Source organism: Blastomyces gilchristii, assembly GCF_000003855.2.
Source record: "Blastomyces gilchristii SLH14081 genomic scaffold supercont1.9, whole genome shotgun sequence".
Classification (NCBI taxonomy): Eukaryota; Fungi; Ascomycota; class Eurotiomycetes; order Onygenales; family Ajellomycetaceae; genus Blastomyces; species Blastomyces gilchristii.
Window position 1 is genome coordinate 111,255 of NW_003101674.1, and position 21,012 is coordinate 132,266.

General features: G+C 47.6%; 7 protein-coding genes across 7 annotated transcripts in view; 3 read left to right on the forward strand and 4 right to left on the reverse strand.

The window, feature by feature from the left end:
* BDBG_04458 (C2H2 type zinc finger domain-containing protein) overlaps positions 1–1,278 on the reverse strand; it is a gene marked incomplete at both ends in the record, with an annotated part of 2,054 nt that extends 776 nt beyond the window's left edge. The window contains 3 exons of the mRNA XM_031721675.1: positions 435–479; positions 638–1,049; positions 1,122–1,278. Coding sequence (XP_031578511.1) covers positions 435–479; positions 638–1,049; positions 1,122–1,278 — 614 coding nt within the window. The remainder of the gene's footprint in view (positions 1–434; positions 480–637; positions 1,050–1,121) is intronic.
* A 2,734-nt stretch (positions 1,279–4,012) lies between these two features.
* On the reverse strand, positions 4,013–5,387 carry BDBG_04459 (uncharacterized protein). Its single transcript, XM_031721676.1, has one exon. The coding sequence runs from the start codon at positions 5,013–5,015 to the stop codon at positions 4,650–4,652; it is 366 nt and encodes a 121-aa protein (XP_031578512.1). The 5' UTR covers positions 5,016–5,387; the 3' UTR covers positions 4,013–4,649.
* Positions 5,388–6,580: 1,193 nt separating this feature from the next.
* BDBG_04460 (aminoglycoside phosphotransferase) lies at positions 6,581–8,544 on the reverse strand. The gene is made up of 3 exons (XM_002624550.2): positions 8,210–8,544; positions 7,828–8,123; positions 6,581–7,747 (listed from the first exon to the last, which is right to left on the reverse strand). The coding sequence occupies exons 1-3, from the start codon at positions 8,306–8,308 to the stop codon at positions 7,048–7,050; spliced, it is 1,095 nt and encodes a 364-aa protein (XP_002624596.1). The 5' UTR covers positions 8,309–8,544; the 3' UTR covers positions 6,581–7,047.
* Positions 8,545–9,455: 911 nt separating this feature from the next.
* On the forward strand, positions 9,456–11,491 carry BDBG_04461 (dUTP pyrophosphatase). The gene is made up of 4 exons (XM_031721677.1): positions 9,456–10,035; positions 10,151–10,282; positions 10,405–10,445; positions 10,548–11,491. Exons 1-4 carry the CDS (start codon positions 9,504–9,506, stop codon positions 10,626–10,628), a joined length of 786 nt encoding a protein of 261 aa, XP_031578513.1. The 5' UTR covers positions 9,456–9,503; the 3' UTR covers positions 10,629–11,491.
* On the reverse strand, positions 10,870–13,938 carry BDBG_04462 (pyridoxine kinase). The gene is made up of 6 exons (XM_002624552.2): positions 13,297–13,938; positions 13,202–13,212; positions 12,834–12,913; positions 12,502–12,714; positions 12,291–12,408; positions 10,870–12,164 (listed from the first exon to the last, which is right to left on the reverse strand). Exons 1-6 carry the CDS (start codon positions 13,348–13,350, stop codon positions 11,315–11,317), a joined length of 1,326 nt encoding a protein of 441 aa, XP_002624598.2. The 5' UTR covers positions 13,351–13,938; the 3' UTR covers positions 10,870–11,314.
* On the forward strand, positions 13,557–16,374 carry BDBG_04463 (phosphoribosylglycinamide formyltransferase). The gene is made up of 2 exons (XM_002624553.2): positions 13,557–14,651; positions 14,756–16,374. Exons 1-2 carry the CDS (start codon positions 14,241–14,243, stop codon positions 15,044–15,046), a joined length of 702 nt encoding a protein of 233 aa, XP_002624599.1. The 5' UTR covers positions 13,557–14,240; the 3' UTR covers positions 15,047–16,374.
* A 483-nt stretch (positions 16,375–16,857) lies between these two features.
* BDBG_04465 (uncharacterized protein) lies at positions 16,858–20,561 on the forward strand. The gene is made up of 2 exons (XM_002624555.2): positions 16,858–17,605; positions 17,787–20,561. Exon 2 carries the CDS (start codon positions 18,374–18,376, stop codon positions 19,688–19,690), a length of 1,317 nt encoding a protein of 438 aa, XP_002624601.2. The 5' UTR covers positions 16,858–17,605; positions 17,787–18,373; the 3' UTR covers positions 19,691–20,561.
* Positions 20,562–21,012: the final 451 nt, after the last annotated feature.

Below are 21,012 nucleotides of genomic sequence, written 5' to 3' on the forward strand. Positions count from 1 at the left end.
ATATTGTGTTTGAAACGGTTCAGCTTTGCAACCAGGATAATTGCATTTAAAACCGGAAGAATTAAGCGGACCACTAGCTGGCGTGTGTCCGCTTGGATGAATGGGGGGGGAGTCATAGGCACCACCTTTCCCAAGCTCAATTGGTGTTGGATAGCCAGCGCTCGGACTACTGGTGAATTGTGAGCCGTGGTCCCCTGGAGAGTGTGAATAAGACCGCCCCTTATCCGCTGTTTGTTGCCAATATGATGGCTGGGCCGGACAAGCCACTGGTGATAGACTAGCAGACATGTCCGTTGAACTTTCCGGAGAAAGAAACGATGGTGATGCTGATGTGAGAGGTGGCGGGATATACTGTTCAGAAAGGCGACGGGGTGGTGGTTCTTGAATATTTCGTGCTTGTGGGGGGAGTGGGGTTACTCCCGGTGAAAATATACGCGGAACCGCGTTTATTGGACCGAGATGACCATTCAATGCGTCTCCTATAGATGGGAGATTCTGACTGTTTTCAGGAGATTTGGCAGAGATAGATTCAGGTCGAGATTGTAATGCGGGGAGTGTTTCTCCCGCAGCGCAATCGGACGTGGATATCGTGTATTTTCTTAACGTAGGAGAAGTAGCCACTGCTTCTTTTACGCACACACGCGGCTGAGATTCCGGTATCGATATCGGTAGTTTTTTAAGCCGAGACCAGTTCGCAATATCTTTATCTATCGGGGAGGAAATCATGGGGCTCTGTAGATGTTGTGGAGAGGCCTGAGGCTCTAAAAAATATGGCGGCCGCGACGGTGCCCGCAACTCTTCGCCAAACGACCTCTCTACTTTCGCGCCTAGTTTCTGGGGCTCCCCTTGCATGTCATCATCCTGCAGAATTAAATTCAAGGCATGTTGGGCTGTTTGTCGCGCGCAGGAGGTATGAACATCTGACATCGAAGTATCCTGGGCATTTCCCGCCTCGTCCACATCACGGTAGTTATCGGGGCTACTAGATTCACGCGGCGAATCGGTTGGTAGAGGTTTCTGTCCAAGCTCATGGGCAAGTTGTGGGTCGGCTAAGGAGCTGAGAATTAGCACGTCGCGATATGCTGGTTGGATTTTCTTGCGACGTCGACGAGGATCCTTACGATCACGTCCCCCAGCACTTCGCTTGCCCGGTGAGTCCGGCTCTTTTAAGAAAGGCGGAGGGGTGACATGGGGTCTATAATCGATTTTTGTAGGTTGAAGGCGAGGAGAAGCATTGCATACATCATCAGAATCGTAAACGTCGTCCATCATCGTCATGGTGGTGATTTCCCCAGACACATTAGAAAATATTAGGCGTCCTTTCTATATATACTTGGGATATATCAGACGGAGATGGCCCTTCTCCGTCACAAGCCTTCCTTCACCTAGTCGAATTCCCGTGTTCGAATTTAGGCGCTTAGAGGCTGTACTATTCGAGTTGATTTCTCAAGCGCTTAGAGCATGTTTAACTGGATTGGTGAGACCAAGGTGAGGAACGATGACGGCGAATAACCAGTTATCTAGGACTGTGCTCCGGACAAACGTCAGTATAAGTCTCAAATAGAAAAAAAGAGTGACCAATACACCACCATATGGGTTGCACAGGGAGTAAAAAGCCATAGCAGAAATAGAAAAAAAGAAAGTCATGGCAGGATGTTAATGATACACGGGAAATAAGGGGGAGAATGTATATGAGTAAACAAATACACGGCTGGCAAGTGGTAGGTAGTGGTGGAATTCGGAGAGCTGTTGGAAGAACGACATGTGGGGGGAGGTTGACCGGGGCAATAATAAGAACTTTCAAGAAGTCGCAGATACAGCTGACATAGAGTGGACCAGTGCAGGCAGATTCGGGGACGTAGCAAGAAAAGTGGAATGTACCGCTATATCATACCTCCGTCAAGAGGGTGGTGTATCGAGATGACGAATATACAGAGAGTTTGATATAATATGCCGTTCCAGGAGACAAGAGGATCACGGTGGAGGGTAGCCAAGCGTCAAGTGGCCATGCAGCGGTTGAACGATTCGCTCACTAGCATGACGATTTCCACTATGCTCTCCTACTAGGACCAAATAAAGCGTTTCAAGGAGGCTTGCATAGGATCCCGGAGGTGGCTGCGAAAGGGAGGAGACAGCTTGGGGTGTGAAGATAGATAGGCAGATAGATTCCGAAGGTAGAGCGGAGGTTCAGGGGGAGCCACAGCGAAGGAGATGGAGAGGTCCGGGAAAACGAGAAGAGAGGGAGGAGATCGAGTTACTAGGGGATCGAGGGGAACTGTTGGGAGCGTGGGAGTGTTGTGGCCGTTGCGTTGTGGTAGCGGTGGTGGTTGCTCGTATATTTTGTTTTCTCAGCGGCGGCCGAGGGTGCGGGAACCTCGCTGTCACTAGCGGGCGCACTCTAATGCAGAGCCTCACCTGTCGGCTGACTGCACCCGCTTTACCTGGGAATTATGATCAGGGTTCCTTGCTTATGGATGGGCCCAGCAAGCAAATCAAGTTCTTCAAAAAGGGCCTCGAGAGGACAGAAAAGAAAAAGAAAAGAAAAAGAAAAGAAAAGAAGCTTCAAAGTATGAAGGGATGTCTGTCCCTTCCGGTTCTTCAACGGTATGTCAACGGTTCGTCAACACCGGTATATCCTGGCTCTCTCCCCTATCTAACTTCTAAACTAGAAAAGACATGAGTCGCTTTCTCCAGCCTGCGGAGTACAGTCCAAATTGGGTCGTTATTCTGTCTAAAACCTCCTTGTCCCTATGAATAGTAGTGGGTGGTGGTGCCCTCAAAAGTTCAGCTCAACCGCCGCTTGGTTGCCAGCCACGCGGTGCAGCCATGCAATGCAAGATAAGAACAAAATTATATTAGAGGGATTGATGTGGCGCCAAACATCGTTGGCGAGACCCAATATATTTATTGTGTGAACATATCGATCTATGCTACGGAGTATGTTTACCTGCCTGCCACAAGCGACAGCAGACAGGACTCCAGGAAACGTCGGAACATCGTACAGGTATCCACCTCCGGATCCACTCCTATCCAGGCATTCGGAGCGTGGCCGGCTGAAAAGTGCGGCTGCTGTGCCAGGTGAGCGAGTTCCTCGCTGCGTCCACTACTGGCCGGCCGCTGGTCTTGACAAGAAGGATAAGACCAAATCGCTTCTCTGAACACACATCCAAACGAACTTTCCAATTTCTCTGTCTACGAGAAAATAATGGCTCCCCGCCACCATCTTTATTCTCCGAATGATCATCTCCTACTAGCGATTTGGACTTATGGAGACCGGGGCGGAATAGTGTCCTCACTTTTGCTGCAGAATCAAGGCTTCGCAAACGCTGCGCCACCCCCCCTTCCTGCGGCTCATGCAACCGTCATAATTCAACAAAACCACTCTGTGTAAATAAAATATAAAACCATAGGAAAACCCCTTCCTCTCCTTTTCAAACTCTGGGCCAATCTTCCACGCCCTCCTCTGGAGTTCTCTGAGTAATCACCCAAACCTCCACCCCGTTATTATGATGAAAATGAAGAGCGGTGTTGATCACGGTGACCTGGCATTCCACGCTAAACGGGCAAATGTCTGTGGAATGGACATCGTTGTGTTGGGCTATCTTTGGTTTCATAATAATAATAATGGATCAATTATTCTACGCTAACCTTGCGGGATTTCCGCTACAGGGATGAGGTTCGGTCTGAAGGATTTCTCTTGTGGGTTGTGGCTCAGGAGTCAGGACCAAAAAATAAATAAGAAAAACAAATAGGAGACCCGAAACGAAGTTTCGAGGAATCATTCAGCAACACTCATGCGGGGCTTGTTTCATATGAATAATGCCCTGGGAAATCAGAAATATTCATAAAAAGCTAGTTTTCCATGTCTGGCCTCTTGCATAGAGAATCACTTCGGCTCTGGTTCGTGTTCGCTTCGACAATGTTTTGAAACAAATGTCATTTCGACATTTTTATGCTGTCTGTTTCTTCTCCATTTAGTCCCTCTCTTAAATCTAGCCTGACAATCTGTGCGTTTGAATCCTAACTACATGACTTGCCGTGGAAAACCAGCAATTTCATTGGGCTGCCAAAATACGGGGAAAAACCAAGCTTGTCAATGAAACCTTCTTTTTTCAATCAACGGTGTTTCCTGGGCGGCTTTGTAACGGGAACGTACCAACTTTAAGCAGCTTATTCCATTTTTTAACTAACTTTTTGTGAACTCTCTGGAGTTCCACTCAGGACTCACTTACCCTTCACAATAATGGCTCATTGTCAGCAAATGCTGAACTAGCTAACTATCGCCAGAAATCAAGAGATTGAGTGATGAATAATTTAGCCATAAGAGAACGAAAAAAAAATTGCTCAAACACAAGCCATATCTAACCAGGTGTTGTGATATGATGTCGTTCGTCTCGCGAAATTTTGTTAAGGACCGGTAGCACGCGAAAACACATAACTCCTCGAACGCAAGGAACATTGGAAATCCAATGGTTTGAGATTGCTTAATTTCTTCAAGCTCGAATGTTTGCAATTTACTACCGCTAGCTGGCGAAATGCTCAATATACACATAAAAGTCCAAAGTATATATCTGGTCAACTTGACACGTTTCAACTAGCACGGGCTTGTGATCGGGCAGAAGGATTGGGAATAAAATGGACGTATGCCGTCATTCCGATTGCGAGGCATGCCACCTCATCAGCCATCGCTGATCCGCATCGGATCCTCTCTTCTTCTTTGGGCGTCGGAGCGACGGATACGAGGAATACTGACACGGGCCATATCTGGCTAACGGACGGACATCATGCATCGATCCCGGACCTTCACGAACCATCATTATGATCATCATTAGCACAACAATCAAAAGCTTTATGGGTCCACGACCATGCATACGACCAGATTCCATCCGTTTCGCCCGTCGTTCATCGCCGGACAGGATCAGTGATCTAACAGGGGCGGGGAGGGTGAGAGGCGACGGAAGGGAAGGTTTGCCAAACTGGTCCCAACAGAAGTCGGAATACTCGAATACGGGCATGAGCCAATAGCTGTCAAAAGCGCACAAGCCATCCAGACCGATTTATGTCTGGACACGAGTGGGCCTGCATCCATTTTCTTTTTTCTTTTTTTTTCTCGTCCTCCCGCAGATGCGGCTGAGGGGTCACTCTCTCGTTTTGCAGCTGTGGATGTTGGCAGCCAGTGACTGTAAGCGGCGGAAAATTGCGTGTGGAGGGGCACATAGTGTTCATATTTCCTGAGGATTATTATTTTGTTCTATTTTATATATTTTTATGCTTGCTGGCAGGCTCCGGATGAGGTTTGCTGACTGCTTGCTTGGAGGGAGAATCTCGCTCGCCATGCGGCTGAGGTAGCTAGCTGATCGACGTGTGAGAGACTTTCTCAAGCTGCAAGGTATTTCCTGGCTTTTTCTGGAACACTGTGCTGTTTGTTCTGGAAGGATTTTCTGTTAGAAAGTCTCTAGCGGCTGAGTGAAGGCGACAGAAACGCAATGCATAAACCCGCTGCCCGAAATGCTAATGTCCGGAATCCGTCTTAAAAATATTTCAGGATTCTTTCACGCTGGTTTGTTGACCTCGTGGCACAGCCATCGGCTCGATGACCTCCTTTTGAAAAGAAAACTAGAGCTGGAAAATAGGGAATATTGCCCGATCATTCACGGAGCCACTTGGAGGCTACTCCGTACTCATTAATTTGATAGCCAAGGCTAGAATCCATGACGAATCATAACCAAGCCGTTCAGTGCTGATGATGTGAAGTAGGTATATACTTAACTCCCCGTTCTCTGAAAAGAATGGAGGAGAAGTGATGATCCAATTGGCCTGGAATACTCCGTACTTAGTGTGACTGTATGCATCTGTTTTCTGAGATAGATAGTGATGTGCATGAATGAATGTTGACAATTACATATATACCTTTTGCCTGATTTTGAATGCAGACATGGAAAGCTTCTTAATGGGGATCGTTGTTGAAACTGTAATAATGATTAATTAACAGAGAAAAAGTATAATTGAGCACCAGTTCTAACTCCCCTATGGGTTCATTATTCCAATGGCCAAATCCAAATCAGATCGAAACATATGTGAGAAATGAGAGGTGATGCAATTTTCAGTGATTCGAGTCTCCATAATGTGGTGCGCGTTCACATCCATGGATCCCTCCCGTTTAACCCCCATCTCTCAATAGCTTCACCCTATGACCACCAGCTCGATTTTTTTTTTTTTTTTTTTTTTTTTTTTTTTTTTTTTTTTTTTTTTTTGGGGGCAAAGGAACCCCCCCTCTTCCCCTCCCCTCCGGGGCCCCCCCCCCCCAAAAAAAAAAAAAAAAAAAAAAAAAAGAGAGAGAGAGAGAGAGAGAAAAAATGTACGATGATCAAAAGCTTCTCCCTTGTCAACTTGAAGTGAACATTGTTGATTGATATCTTCCCTTCTCCCACTTTATTTCCGAACACTTCTTCAACCGTAGGCATGGGATGTTTAGGCTTTTGTACTCTTCTCTCGTGTAGCATTCTAAACGCTCCGAATCCCAGAGCAATTCGTCTTTCCCTTCTAAATGTTGTTGAGAGGCTAGCCGAAGAATAGAGGGTGAAGGGGGGATATGGATCAGGAACTTTATCGAAAAAATAATGGCGGGATGAAATGTTTCGACTCTACCAAAAATAGAAACAAAAAGGAAAAAGAGAAAAGAAAATAGAAAGAAAAGGAAAAGGAAAAGGACAAGAGGGAAAATTATAAAGAAAATAAAAGGAAATGCTAAAAACGTTGTCTATCGAAGCTAAATTCTGCTTAGCAAGGCGTTTTCTACAAAGGACGAATCAACAAGGCTGACCAAGGCAAGCTATACTTAAACAGAAAAGAAAAAGAAAAGGACCGAATGACCAGGGAGTATTAGAGACAAAAAATGCACACACACATGCCTGCTCATTTGCACATCATTTCAAAAATGTGCATGACGGGAGAGAATTGGACCAAGGCGGAACCAGGGGCGAGGGCGGGCGTTAAGCGTTAAGCATTAAGCGTTAAGCGTTTAGCTAAGGCCAATCTCAAAGCTTCTCAGAGCTTCGCCTTGCGCTCCGCATCCTCCTGCAATTTTCTCACTTTATCCCACGTGGCCAATGCAAAAGGCCTCATTTGCTCCGCATATTCGCTTGCCCGAGCGCTGCTCGCCTGTCTCAGTGCATACCGCGCCGCAATACCCTGCATGATCACCGAGCCCCTGAACCCGTGAAAAGCGTCACCCCATGTCATATCCGCCCGGGGATCCCAACCTGCAGCCTCGCTATACCATCTCATCACATCATCGCGCGTCGGGAGGCCGGGTATAGAATCCGGAGAAAAGGAGGTATTTCCAGGCGCCCCGGCGACATGGGCGTAGGGCGAAACTAGGTTCGCGAGGTCCGAGAGCGGGTGGCCGATCGTGGCCATTTCCCAGTCTAGGACGCCAATGACGCGGTTCTCGGTCTTGTGGAAGACCATGTTGTCGATTTTGTAGTCGCCATGGACGAAAGTGGAGCGGTCGCGGGGATGGGTGGCCTTGTTGGAGAAGAAGCGGACCATGTCGTTGAAGTGCGGAATGTCGCCGACAGGGATCTTGGTGTCCACATCAACGGCCTGGGCTTGGGTTTTGGAGATGACGGAGAACGTGCTTATTTGACGGTCGTAGAAACCGCCGGCTCGCCCGAACTTTTCCATCCCGATTGATTTTGGGTCTACGCGGTGGAATTTGGCAAGAGTACGGGCAGCATCTTTCCATCTGTGGGTGTATGCCTTTCATGTTAGCCTATGATTACTTACACGATGTATGTGTGTGTATGCATGGAGTGGTGGCCGTACAATTCGGTTCGATCCCGGGGGCTTACTCCAGGCATAGCGGGGTCGGTAAACATCCGTCCGTCGAGGAACTCCATGATGTAGAACGCTGTGCCGATAACGCTGTCATCTTCGCAGAGACAGACGGTGCGGGGAACGGGTACGTCTGTCTGCTCGAGTGCGTGAATGATCTCGTACTCTCTCTCTACCCGGTGGGCTGTTTTCGAAAGCAGTTTTCCAGGTGGTTTTTTCCTCAAGACATGTTTTTGGCCATCGGCAGCTGTGATCAGGTAGGTTGGGTTGGATTGGCCGAATCCGAACTGGAAAACTCCAACAAAAGTCCGTATTAGCGAATATTCTTCGGTTTCTGCAAAATCGCAAGAGCGCATAGAATGATATTTCGTACCTGTTTCAAGTCCAAGGGTGTTTTTACAGCCGGGACATGGTGATTGAGATACTGCTCCAGGGAGGGCAGATCGATCGGTTGCCGCACAGCACCAGCCATCTTTGATCGAGGGGAGAAGTAGGAAGTGAGCAACACAGCTGTTGGGAGAATCTTTTTATTTATCAAGCCATACACTCTCAACCAGCTCCAGAGAAGTGCCCACCTATATAATGGAGAAGACAAGACCGGCGCTCCATCCCGATAGTTCGGCTGGCAATAAACCACTGCACTGCGGTTCCGTCGCAGCGCATCAACCGCGAGCCGAGGCTAACAAACGGGCGTTGAGAAGCGTGAGTGCCAAGCCTGGTCTTGCAGAGCTAAACCCAACAAGGCAAGTCGTTGTGATCGGGGTCTAACTCTGAGCGTAGATAGATACGATAGTTACTGCTGGGACATTCTCTTTTCACGCTCTCTATTTTTGTAGATCATTTCGCACGTCGTTTTATTTTGTTTGCGCTGCTATGTATATCCTTTTGATTTTACTCTCATCATTCAGCAGCTGTTTCACCGCTCAGCAGTTTTTCAATTAAATTGCCTAATGTTCGAAGCTGGAATCCTGGCTGCGTAGAATTGAGCCACATCATTTCATTATTGAAATTGAGTGGTAGGCTTGATTAACAGGAGTGAAGCGAGGATTGTCAGAAATGATAATACAGTTGCTTTTACTCAGCGCTCTTAACTTCTGACAGAGTACTCCGTACTCCGTAGTTGGCATCGACTTTACCTGCCACATATTTTGCGCCACAATGAGGAAGACCGAGGGCTGATAATGGGGGCGATGGCTAGAAAGAACCAGTGCTGGGTGCAAAGAGAAAAAGATGAGTTGGGTGCCTGCTAAACACTTGTTGTCTCTACGTAGTAAATGGAAGTTTACAAGTTTACCTGTTTCATCATTAACTGCTCGACTCATTGTACGGAGTACTGCACATGTTACGAGAGAAATAGCAATACTCAGTAAATTGCTCGACAACAAACCGCCACGACACAGCCTTATACTAGCTCATTCTAACGCAATCAATAGCTACAAACATGAGGAGAGCTAATAATGCAGCAGCTATTATGTACGGAGTACTAACGTACGGAGTAATATAAGAGAGAATATCCGAACTCATGATGACGCTAATGGCTGAGAGAAAGCCAACCTAGCCAGATACAGTTAGTGGGCTCTCGAGGGCGCTTTCCATGTGAATAACAGACGCGCGTGTATTTTCGCGACGTGACGCGGGTTCATCAATGAACGGTTGATTCGTTAACGATGCAGCCCGTTCTGAGGAGAGCCAGAACAACATTCTTCAATTTATACTTCAGATCTTTAACTCCCCTCCGCAATAACCACTCCCTTCCAGGGTCGAATATCAATTGGAGCAAACCAACGTTTTCCCGAAGCCCCAACCCCGAGGATCGCCATACCATGACCAAGGAGGCCACCCCTCCTCCCCCAGCAACCACTACCCGCCAGCCACCTTCTCTACCCAATTCCCCTATAGCCAAACGACCAAAGACAACAGCAACCATGGCCCCCGCAGCTGAATCGGCTGCTGCCCCAGCTCCAGCTCCATCAGAATCTACTACCACCCCCAGCGCAACCCCCGCCGTCACCTCGCTCTCTCAATCGAAGGCTCCCCCTCTCCTGGTCAAAAAGCTTGTTCCCACTGCCCGTGTTCCCACTCGAGGTTCAGCCTTTGCGGCAGGATATGATCTATACTGCGCGAAGCCAATTGTAATCCCAGCCAAAGGGAAGGACCTCGTCAATACCGGACTGGCAATTGCTGTTCCAGAGGGGACTTGTAAGTGTCTTCTATCCCTATCTCCGAGTCCTGCGCGTGTATAGATTGGAATATGCGAAGCGATATGATAATGCAGCTTCGCCGCCAGTTAACTCTTCTACCTGCTTGAATATAGACGGGCGTATAGCACCTCGCAGCGGCCTCGCGTCGAAACATTTTATCGATACGGGCGCGGGTGTCATCGATGCGGATTACAGAGGCGAAGTCAAAGTTTTGCTGTTCAATTTCTCGGATACGGATTTTACAAGTATGCTTTTTTTTCGGGCACTTTTTTCCAGCTCCCCCTACCTACACTATATAACAAACATCCTTCTCGTTTCATTTATTTGCAAGATGAGGCTAACATCTGAAATTTGTGCAACATAACAGTCAACGAGGGCGATCGCATTGCCCAATTGGTTCTTGAACGGGTATGTAATCTCGCTTTTTCAAAACAAACAAACAAAATAAAATAAAATAAAATAAAAATTCAGGGCAGAAACATGGCTGGTGCTGACATTTCAATCTTCCAGATTTATACACCTGAGGTAGTAGAGGTGGAGCAGCTGGAAGAGAGTGTCCGTGGTGCCGGTGGCTTCGGAAGCACGGGATAAATAAACATACATTGTGCACTCGAATTTTTTTAGAAGGGGTTGAAGCGTGCATTTTCGTTAGAGGATAATATTTTATGTGACAATTGACTGATGGGTGTGCCTCGTTCCCGCTTCCGCGCGCATGTAGAGAAATATGGAAAATGAGATGGAACAATAGAACCAAGCGGGTGTTACCTGTATGTGACTTGACCCGGGCTAAATCTACCATGATATGTTGTTTCCAACAACTTGAGAGCCGTTTGTTTACTTTCGGAAGATGAAACGAATGAATGGAAGGATGACTGAATGTGAATGTTCGTGGGCTTGGATATCTGACGTTCCCATACAGGAAACCAAATATTGTTGAACTTTTATTTGATGGTAAGGATGAGTCAAACCAGCCTATTTAAGCCAGTTAGTTGCAAGCCAAATATTCATGGGTGAGGAGTAATTTCTTTTCTCTTGATATTTTTCTAAATAAAAATAGATATATTCAACCCGAGTCTATGATATAGCTTAAAATCCAAAAACGAGGGCATATATCCATGCAACTATCACTCTCAATCCACACCGCCGCCTACCCTGGTGCACATCTAGCTCACCAGAAACGAGTAAATCCAAAAATATAGCGAAATAAACCAAACCTCCCACGGAATCTATATATATACATCCTTATCCAACCACCCTCCCCAACCCGGTTGCTAACATCACACCTTCCATTCCTCCGCCACAAACTCTACTCCCCTAGGCTTCTTCAGCAACTCCGCATTTCTCACAAGTTGTATCTCCGCCGCCTTGGTCTGACGAAGATACGCCCTTTTCTCCCGTGCCTCCCGCCGCTCCGCTTCCGACAGCCCCGCAAACTCAACTGCATCTTGCAAACGAGTCACCTCGTCGTCGTCGGACGGGTAACGTGCCAACTCGGCACTCCTCGCCTCCATGGTCTTCTCGAGAATGCAGTGCATGCTTGCGAGGACCTTGACGGTGGACTGGGCGAGGGGCAGTTGGTTGGCGGGGACGAAGTCGGGAGATTGCCAGGATGGCGTGTTGCGGAGGAGGGGGAAGGATGGGGGAGAGGATGCGGATCGGAGCTGGGGCGGTGCTACTGGTTGTTCCAGATTACTACTACTGGTAGAAGCAGTGGTGGTTCTACTCGCGGGGTTTGTGCTACCGCCAGCTTTCGCATCAGCCTCAGCGTCCGCGTCAGCTACAAATACGGCCTCGCGTAGCCGTGCGACACTCATTGCGGCAAACATGTCTCCCGTGCCGCAGAAGAAGCAGTCTAGACGGGGGACTTCGATTTTGAAGAGGCGCGGGCTCCCATCGGAGCGTGCGGTGGAGCCGATTATGGTTAGTGTGTCCTGTCGGGGGGAGTCTTGGTTGATGGTGCCGCTTTCTGCTTTTGTAGGGCAGGATATTGCTGAAGAATCAGATGAGGAGCTTGGTGGGAAGTGAACGGAGGTTACGATGATGTGTGGGACGTTGTATGTACGATGTAGGGTGGTGATGGCGTCCGCGAGGGTGGAGAGCGATGTTATTTTTATACCGGAGAGGAGTCTGGGGTGAGTAGGTTAGATTTGGAAGCGCTGATACGCATGTTCAACTTTGAAAGATGGGGGGGGATTATATATAAAAAGGGGGCCACATATGGACGTTTCGCAAAATGAACATGTCCCTACTTACTCTGCCTCGAATTGGTTTGGCAATATTAAATCAGCATGAGGAATGAGTTTCTTATACGCGGGCACCACATCCTCATTCACGTAGATCTGCCCTTGGTCACCCATTACCGGGTCGAGAACTAGTATGAATAATCCTGTTAAGTATTTCACCTTCAGAAGCACCAGATGTACCAGAACAAGCGATGTAGGAAATATATTCCATAAAAACGCACCCCAAAAGAATGATCCGGGTTTGTCACGGGATCCCCGCCGTAAATCAAGGGCTATTTCGCCAACAGCCTCTACAGCTGCTGCGCTAGGTGCATATCCAGACAGCAGGACATCGAAATCGGTCAGGTAGTTTAGCTTCAGGCCTTCGTAGAGAGCCGAGATCTCTTGTGCAGTAGATTTCGTGCCTTTCACATGTGTGTAGCCGGTATGATTACCTGTACATGTTTGAAAAACTGTGTCAGACAAAAAAAGGTGACTACGCGGTATCTCCTATAATGAATGTCGAAATGACAAATGTCCCAAGAAAGGGGACATGTATGCTGGGAACCCTCACTAAAATTGACGGTATTTATCGCTGCGACATCGCATCCTAAGGACTGCATGACGAACGTTGCCATCGTATTGCCGACGTATCTGCATGGAGGAATTAGGCTTGAAATCATGATACTTCAAAAAGGCACAAAGCTCGGCAGGCATGTGGGCTTTCGTCAATAATGTAGGATTGGGATACAGCCCAACGCGCATAGTTTCTTCTTTGACATCAACTGAATAAGAAGCTGCAGAGCCCTCAAGTTTTGGCCGTACAGAACAGGGCAAATAAGCAAATCGAGTAGACAGTGCATAGAGCCCATTGAGCCACAGTGGGCTTCACAGAAGAAACGGGGACGAATAAGCGCGATAAAGAAACAGATTCAAACGCACCCATACGTAACCTTTATGTATAGAAAGTCAGTCACTGTCAGTCATAAAGCAAAGGGGACATTTAGTGGATATGAGAATAGCTATATGTGTCATACATGGCTTGCTATGGCCAACACCCGAGTTTCGGGTACCAGCGAATCGGTCGACATCTGAAAATGCCGTGGCCTATGAAACCAGCCTGAAGGAGACGATACGTACAAGTGATAGAAGAGGAATAGATAGATAGATAGATAGATGGGTAGATAGATAGATAATATACACAAAGTAAAATGTGTTGCTTTAAAAGGTTTACATATATCTGAAATTTTTTTGTGTAAGTTGGGATTTGATATCGGCGCTGTCCGGGTGTAACCAGGGAAAACGGTTGCCGAGTTGTGGTTTGCATATGCGGGACAAGCTTATATACCCTTCACTCTATTCTCACTACTCTTCTAAAAGTCATTCATTCCTAGGCATATCCACGATGTAACTGCCTCTGATATTCCACCATTACAGATATGGCAGCACCCCACTATAGGTTCGTTTCTGACTTTTCGTATTACTATACCTCCGGAACTTTCATCCACCAATCTACAAATTCTACTACCGAGCCACGATGCTCGCCCAGCACAGGATGATATTAGCAAGACCCCTATCATTTGCCATCAGAGGCTGAATAGCACAATTTGGAGCTACACCTGCTACATTTGAACTCTCAACTCCATAAAGACCTACACAATATACATGCTCTTGCCATTCGGCTGTGGGTTATTATCACGGATCAAATATTTTTGATATTCAGCCGGACCGGAGAAATGTCCATCCCGCGGATCCCCCACCAAACGCGCTTAGTCACCAGGACTTTTCTTTAACTACCCCTCTACACACGGCAGTTTCGAACAAAACACAATCGACGGCAAATAGATTTACAACCTCAATTGCTCTCTTACCTCTCTTTCGTGTTTTCCTACTACTCTCGGGTTCCGCTCATTAAATATATCTAAACATTGAACCTCTCGACTGCCCGCTCCGCAGCGATCACGCTTTCCATAAAGCCATTATGGATCATATAGCCCCTATCACAGTCCTTATTTCAGGCAATGGGTCGAATTTCCAGGCCGTCATTGACGCAATTCAGGCTGGAGAGCTCCCCGCCAAAATAGTCCGCGTAATATCTAACCGGAGGGATGCTTACGGACTCGAACGGGCCAAAAACGCCAATATCCCCTCCCATTACCACAATCTCGTAAAGTACAAGAAACAGCACCCCGCAACAGAGGAAGGGATTAAACTGGCTCGTGAGGAATATGACAAAGAGCTGGCAAGATTGATTTCGGAAGATTCTCCCGAGCTCGTCGTGTGTCTGGGGTTTATGCATGTTCTTTCTCCCGCCTTCTTGGACCCGGTCAAGGGCGCAAATGTCAAAGTCATCAACCTGCATCCCGCCTTACCTGGCGAGTTTACTGGTGCCGTAAGTGTGGACTCTACGCCTACATGAGGATAACGTGTACTATCTAGCTGTTTCAAATCATCTGAAATATATATATGCTAACCAACGGTTAACTTGGTTGATAGAATGCCATTGAACGCGCCCACGCCGCCTGGCTAGATGGAAAGATCGACCGGACTGGAGTTATGATCCACGACGTAATAGCAGAGGTAGACCTGGGACGCCCCATTCTGGTCAAAGAGATTCCTTTTATCAAAGGAGTCGATGAGGATATAAATGCCCTCAAGCGGAGGATCCACGAGGTGGAGTGGAAAGTCGTTGTCGAAGGCGTGGGAATCGCAATCCGACAACTCCATCCCACCGGGGATCCTTCACCTCCAGAAAACAGAGAGGGCAACCATGGCTCACGAGGGTGAATTCAAATAAAGTACTTGGTAGATTTTGTTATCTAAAGGTTAATTTCATGACTACCCCGTCCCGTCTCTGGCGCGCTTCCGGTGGGAATGGGAATGAAGAAAAGGGAATATTATATTGAGGGGAGGTTTGAAAACACTCTCACAAGACGAAATTATGAACATTTTTGGATCCCGGGCATTAACATGTGCTTGCGATTGGCGGCACGTTCACAGAATTGACCGACGACAGATCATTTGCTCCACTTTGGTCTCTCCTCCCAGGGGACCAGGTTAGCATTTTGGGCAGCGTTTGGAATTGGTACCTGCTGGTGGAAATAATACCTCTCTATATCTGAGCCCGACTGGATTGTAATGGGAACAGGAACAAGCAAGGAGAAGAAGTCAAAATCTGCGTGAAAGCAGAGATAGACTCATAATTATTTTCCGTGTCGAATACTATTTGATCAGTGGGTGAATATGTACCAACAGCATAATCATAGAGCGTTGATACGATATCATATCTTCCGTGGTTCCTGGGACTGCCAGGTTAATTTTTTGTTCATCTTCTAGTCGCCATTCCTAGAATCGCGCGAAGATGTCTCTGATGGATAACTATGATCTCCAGGTTGTTCTCCGTCTATGGAATATTGTCTTTATAAGGAGGAAATGCGGTGAACGGGTGCATATTTGGTCGGATCTGGTCAACTCACCACACCCTCATTTTTCTATGATACCAAATGACTGTTCCACAGGCCTCGTGCGCGCAAAATGCAATCACAGAGGGAATAATGACATAGAAGGACATAATAATGTTTTAGATGGTTAAACCGTTTGTTTTGTATATTAGATTGGGTGGGATAGGCCTTGCTCCTCACCCTGGTCTGCCCGTAACGGAAATGGAGAGTACACCGAGCTCCCGGTGGAAAGTTGCTTGGCTGCATGGCCACGGAGTGCATGTTGTACAGTACCTGCGCATGGATGTATGATTTATGTATAAATGCAGGCGGTATACATATGGCTCTTGGGGCTGTGAAATTGGTGGGGAAGCGAGGCGCTGATGCCACGGGTACAGGCGCATCATGGAAGTGTGATTTGTTTTTGAAAGATGCAGCGACGAAAAGGAGCGGAGATTGTCGAAACCAGGGAGAGAGAGAGAGAGAGAGAGAGAGAGAGAGAGCACGATGCACATAGCTAGTCTCGCACATGCGCCTCGTTGGAGCATCTGATATCGACGCTCGATTTGCCTCCCCTGTCTGCCCGTAGATGGAGGCCGGGACGATATGTTGGGGTGCAGGGCGGATTCTGCCCAGCGCTTATTGAGTCCTGATGAGGGCATTGAGGATAGAAAGGATTAATAGATCCATGGATGTGTGCGATGTCTGGACCTAGGTAGGCAGCCCTCAGCAGTGGATATTTGCGATTCATCTCCCTATAAGACTCGAGGGATGGTTGAGAATCAAACTATTCATTGTTCCAAGGGGATGTTGTTGCAAGGGTTGAGCTGCGAATGGCTGGGCTGGTTTTTTGGCAGTGCAACCATTCCAAGGTTCCATTATTATTATTAATTGTCGACATCAACAACTTCAAGCCGTTGCTGGGGTACATATGTACTCCAAGGCATTAATTATATTTACACAAGAGGGACTCTGTGCTGGCGTTCCAATAGCGTGCGGATACAGCTGGCGCTCTGCACGAAATCCTTCCAACCAGTGATGGGTTCCTCCGAACCTCCACTTAGTAACTGAAGAACTTTCCTCTCTCGCTTTGGCCAGCCTCCCTAAATATGTAACTACCTGGATGATGATGGATAACTGAAGGCTGACGGTCTCCTCTCCGAATCCTGATGGGCCAAGACATAGGGGACGGACGTGGACACTATTGGCCTAAGTGCGCCATAGAATCATTTCGCGTAACAAGCCACAAATCACCCTTGCGGCAGTCTATGTCCAAGGGCCTTTGAATAAGGCTCAAAAAATAATCATCCAGCGCACAATGCTAATTAAGCATGTGTACACTTCCTTGTGGTTCTATGAGTGCTCGGAGGAGTGAAACCCAGCTTACTCTGCACAAACTACGGAGTATGCATTTCGCAGCGGCTTGGATCATGGATCCTTCCAGCGCCATGTGTATACATGTACTCTAGTTAACTACAGAGTACGGAGTAGCTGTACTCTGGATTTGAACCACGAATAACTACAAAACTACACCAGAATTCTTGAGCTTGTCGGGTTGGGACTCTGAGCTTTCTCACATCATCTCAAGCCCAGAAATACCCGATGTAATCTTCAAATTCGATCAAGGGTCTGGTCTCCCTCTCCCATAAGCCTACGCAGTAGAGGCCCATTAAATTTTGCCCAGCGCCGGACGACCAAGGATTGTTTAATAATAGACACATCATCCAACGTTGATAGTTAACTAGTCCAATCGCAAACCCTAAAAGACACAGGGGGGGATTGATCCAGGTTCCAACTAACCACTCACTCTGCAACTGGGCAGTAGTGGCCATGGCCATGGAGCAATCTGTCGAAGAATCTGTCCATGCACATGGAGATTCGCCCTTATGATGGGATGGATCCCTGGGCGGTGTGGTCTAACCCGGCGACAACCAAGGATGCAGAGATTTTGACTGCGAAGCCCATGCTCATCATACTCATTCTTTTATTTGGCCCCAATAGATAATACAATAAATGACCGCCTGACGAGTGACTAGAAATATCGCCAAAGCCAACGCCAGAAATGTTTACAATTTAAGGCGGAATAGGGTCGGTCGCTTGGCTTGCGGCTGAGTTGGGCTCTCGACCTGCTGAGGCTATTCATCTCCAGATCTATTATAATATTAACTAACAGTTGCCTTTGACATCGCACTTTAGCACCCACCGAGTTCCAGACCATCACAGGCCCCCGCCGTTTAATTGCTCTTGCTGGCCGTTGACGTTTAACCGCTGCCAAACAAAAATCCCTCCGACGTTTCTTTATCAAACGCCGTGGGGCCTCTTTGTTTTGTTCTCTCCGTGCGCTGCAAGGCCGACAAGTCAAGACCCTCAACCTGGCCCACGCTCAATTCTTCTTGTTCCTTTCTTGGGGCCGCTCACAGCAGGAGACACCACGGATGTCTGCGTTTTCCTTTCGCGGGCTCAACTCACAGATGTGATGCAAGTCAATCTCCTCTCGTGCTGTTGATTTGAAGCCCGTTCTACTTCGCGCCACCACCACATTCATTGAAATTCCCACTCTTTATATCCTGCATGAATGCTCTCTCCATATGCGCGGTTGACATCTCAATCCATCTAGCCTTGAAGAGCATTCCCACAATCGTGGTTTTTTGAATTATCTTTCTCCACCTTGTTTATGTCTTTGCTGCGGCGACGGCAGAGACTCAGACCTAGCTGGCGGTGTCCAATGCGAGCATCAACGCTTGCTTCTACTTGTACTCTCTCAATGTCACTTTGGACCTGTTTTCTGCTGGTCGTCCTGTGGTTGCCCTTAGCATCGGCCACGCTACCAGCTGCTCCAGCCGTTGCTGCCCTTCCTAGCGTTATTAGTCGGATCCATTATTTGTTGATCGCAAATAACAACCCTGGAGGTGATCTAGGGAAGATCGTCGTCGATCCACATTCGCCATCCCTCCTGGCACAAGCACACGTAGATGTTCCTCTACAACGACGAAGCTCAGTTGCAGATAGAGCAGTGGATGAAAGCAATGACAAGGACGACAAGACAACTTCAACGACCACCACTAATTATCCGATAAAAACGAAAACTCCATCCCCTTCATCGGAGACGACCGGAGACTCTTCTTCAACTTCTTCCCCCTCAGGAGCGGCGACTTCCAAACCAACCGAAACAGGCTCACCTACTGAGAAGACTAAATCCCCAACCCCAACCGAATCGGACAATAAACCTCTCCCAAGCCCCTTCGACAGTAACCTAGGATCTAATTTTACAAACCCCGCCTGCGAAGGCTTTTTCCACAGCTTCCTCGGCAACACTTCCTTCCAGGACTGTCTCCCCGTTTCCCTCCTCCTCCAATCATCGCTCTCGTTCTTCGAAGCCTCGCGCTCCGTCGTCCGCCTTACCCGCACCCTCGATGCCGCCTGCTCCATACCCCGGGACTCCTGCAGTGCGCTCATGAGCGACCTAGCCACCAAGCTCACCTCCAAGGAGAACTGCGGCGACGACCTCAAACGTGAGCAACCGATCGTCATCCAGGCACACAACGGCCTCCGTTCCTATGGAACAGTCCGTTACGCTACATGCCTTAAAAACCCAGACACGGACAATTACTGCTTCTCCGACTCCATTTCCAACGCCACTAATCCGTCCAATGCGTTTATCTACTATCTGCCCCTGGGTATGCCATTACCCGGGTCCAGCCGGCCAACCTGCAACAAGTGTCTGCAGGCGACAATGCAATCCTTCTCGAATGCGGCGACGACTGATAATCAACCCATCTCTAGGACCTATCTCTCGGCCGCCAATCAGATTAATATTGAATGCGGACCGTCATTCGTGGTCGCGGCTGTGAAGCTTGGGTCGGAGAATGGTGCCAGTGCGACCACGCGGCTGATGCAGGGGTCTTCGTTGTTTGGGTTCAATTTGATAGGGGGGATGGCTTATATACTGCTCTTCTGTGTTGGGATGCCGCTTCTTGGTAATATTCTATGATAATGTGACTTTGTTATTTTTCTTCTTCTTCTTCTTCTTCTCATATTTGTATAGTTCAATATTTGAACTTTTCAATTCTAATTTTATACACATTCTTTTTCCCAACTACTTGGGACATGACTGCATTGCTATTGGGTGCTATTGAGGGATAACTTGCTTTTTCCATTGTATATATTTAAATTTACCATTGTTCCAGGGAGATTTTATTAGTATTACTTACACCCCCCACATTCCACATCTTTTGCAATATATATTCTAGAGGCCGCCCACCCCAACAACCTGATGTGATCCAATATAGAGACCCACCTCCCTTTCGCCATATCTCCTGGATCAAGATGCTCTCTTTACGGAATAATCGGAGAACGGTGAGTGGGCCGCGAGCTCCATTAATGGATCCCTGCTTAAATACATGGCTTGCTGTCAACGGTTACACCGCACCCACCATATATGTATTCATATTGTCGAGCACAACATGCCTGCCGCCGAAATCGCATGTTACTATTATTCAATATGTAATGTTATCTCCCCCTTGTGCATCCATTCTACATTCACGCAGCAGTTACTTCCCCCCCAAAACTCTTCGTTGTGTACATGTATATGTAATCACTAGTAGGGAGGTAGGGTAGAAGAAAAGGGGAAGGGTTGGTGTCGTTGTCCTCGGCCTGTTCTGCGGGGGCGATATGCACTGCACACAGCGATTAAATTTACCGCATAGCGCGCGACGTAGTCATCTTCCGAATATAGCTATAACCTCTCAATCTCCGGCTCCTGCTTCTTTTCTCGCATCATATTATAAACGAAACAAGCCCCCGGGCATATTAAAATTTCAGTAAACCCTCCCTTTTGTGTCAAAACAGAAGAAGGTAGTGCAAATTGGTACATAAGTCAAAGGGGGAAGCTGTCTGTCTGGAGTCTTCCTTCAACTCTCCAACTAAAACATCATATATATATGTATTAATTGTATTACAAACTCCAAGCTTCAAAATTCACCTACCAATTCACTCATTCCCCCCACACCACGTACCTATCAACTGGTACCTCTTAGCGCTTGAAGGCTTTTAGGGGGGAGGCAAGAGTGCCATCCAATATATTCTCGAAAATTTCCTCCACCAAAAGCCTGAAGAGACTCAGTATATATCACAACCACTTTTTACCTCTCCCCCCCAAAGCGCCAGACAGCTGCTGACTACGCGGGAACGTATGATGCAAACGTTTTGTAGCTCGGAACTCTTTCAATGTAGAAGCAGATCTGACACGTTTCTCGAAGTACACATGAATTCGAGAGCTGGATGAGTTAACGCTAATTGGCGGCGAAAGTGATG

Coding starts and splice junctions, on each gene's coding strand:
- BDBG_04459 (XM_031721676.1), bottom strand. CDS start 5,015: ATGCCCGTATTCGAGTATTCCGACTTCTGTTGGGACCAGTTTGGCAAA.
- BDBG_04460 (XM_002624550.2), bottom strand. CDS start 8,308: ATGGCTGGTGCTGTGCGGCAACCGATCGATCTGCCCTCCCTGGAGCAG. Junction 8,124..8,209: donor CACCCTTGGACTTGAAACAG/GTACGAAATATC, acceptor GGAGTTTTCCAG/TTCGGATTCGGCCAATCCAA. Junction 7,748..7,827: donor CCCCGGGATCGAACCGAATT/GTACGGCCACCA, acceptor ATACACCCACAG/ATGGAAAGATGCTGCCCGTA.
- BDBG_04461 (XM_031721677.1), top strand. CDS start 9,504: ATGCAGCCCGTTCTGAGGAGAGCCAGAACAACATTCTTCAATTTATAC. Junction 10,036..10,150: donor TGCTGTTCCAGAGGGGACTT/GTAAGTGTCTTC, acceptor GCTTGAATATAG/ACGGGCGTATAGCACCTCGC. Junction 10,446..10,547: donor CCCAATTGGTTCTTGAACGG/GTATGTAATCTC, acceptor TCAATCTTCCAG/ATTTATACACCTGAGGTAGT.
- BDBG_04462 (XM_002624552.2), bottom strand. CDS start 13,350: ATGTCGACCGATTCGCTGGTACCCGAAACTCGGGTGTTGGCCATAGCA. Junction 12,715..12,833: donor GATAAATACCGTCAATTTTA/GTGAGGGTTCCC, acceptor AAACATGTACAG/GTAATCATACCGGCTACACA. Junction 12,165..12,290: donor CCAAACCAATTCGAGGCAGA/GTAAGTAGGGAC, acceptor TACTCACCCCAG/ACTCCTCTCCGGTATAAAAA.
- BDBG_04463 (XM_002624553.2), top strand. CDS start 14,241: ATGGATCATATAGCCCCTATCACAGTCCTTATTTCAGGCAATGGGTCG. Junction 14,652..14,755: donor CTGGCGAGTTTACTGGTGCC/GTAAGTGTGGAC, acceptor CTTGGTTGATAG/AATGCCATTGAACGCGCCCA.
- BDBG_04465 (XM_002624555.2), top strand. CDS start 18,374: ATGTCTTTGCTGCGGCGACGGCAGAGACTCAGACCTAGCTGGCGGTGT.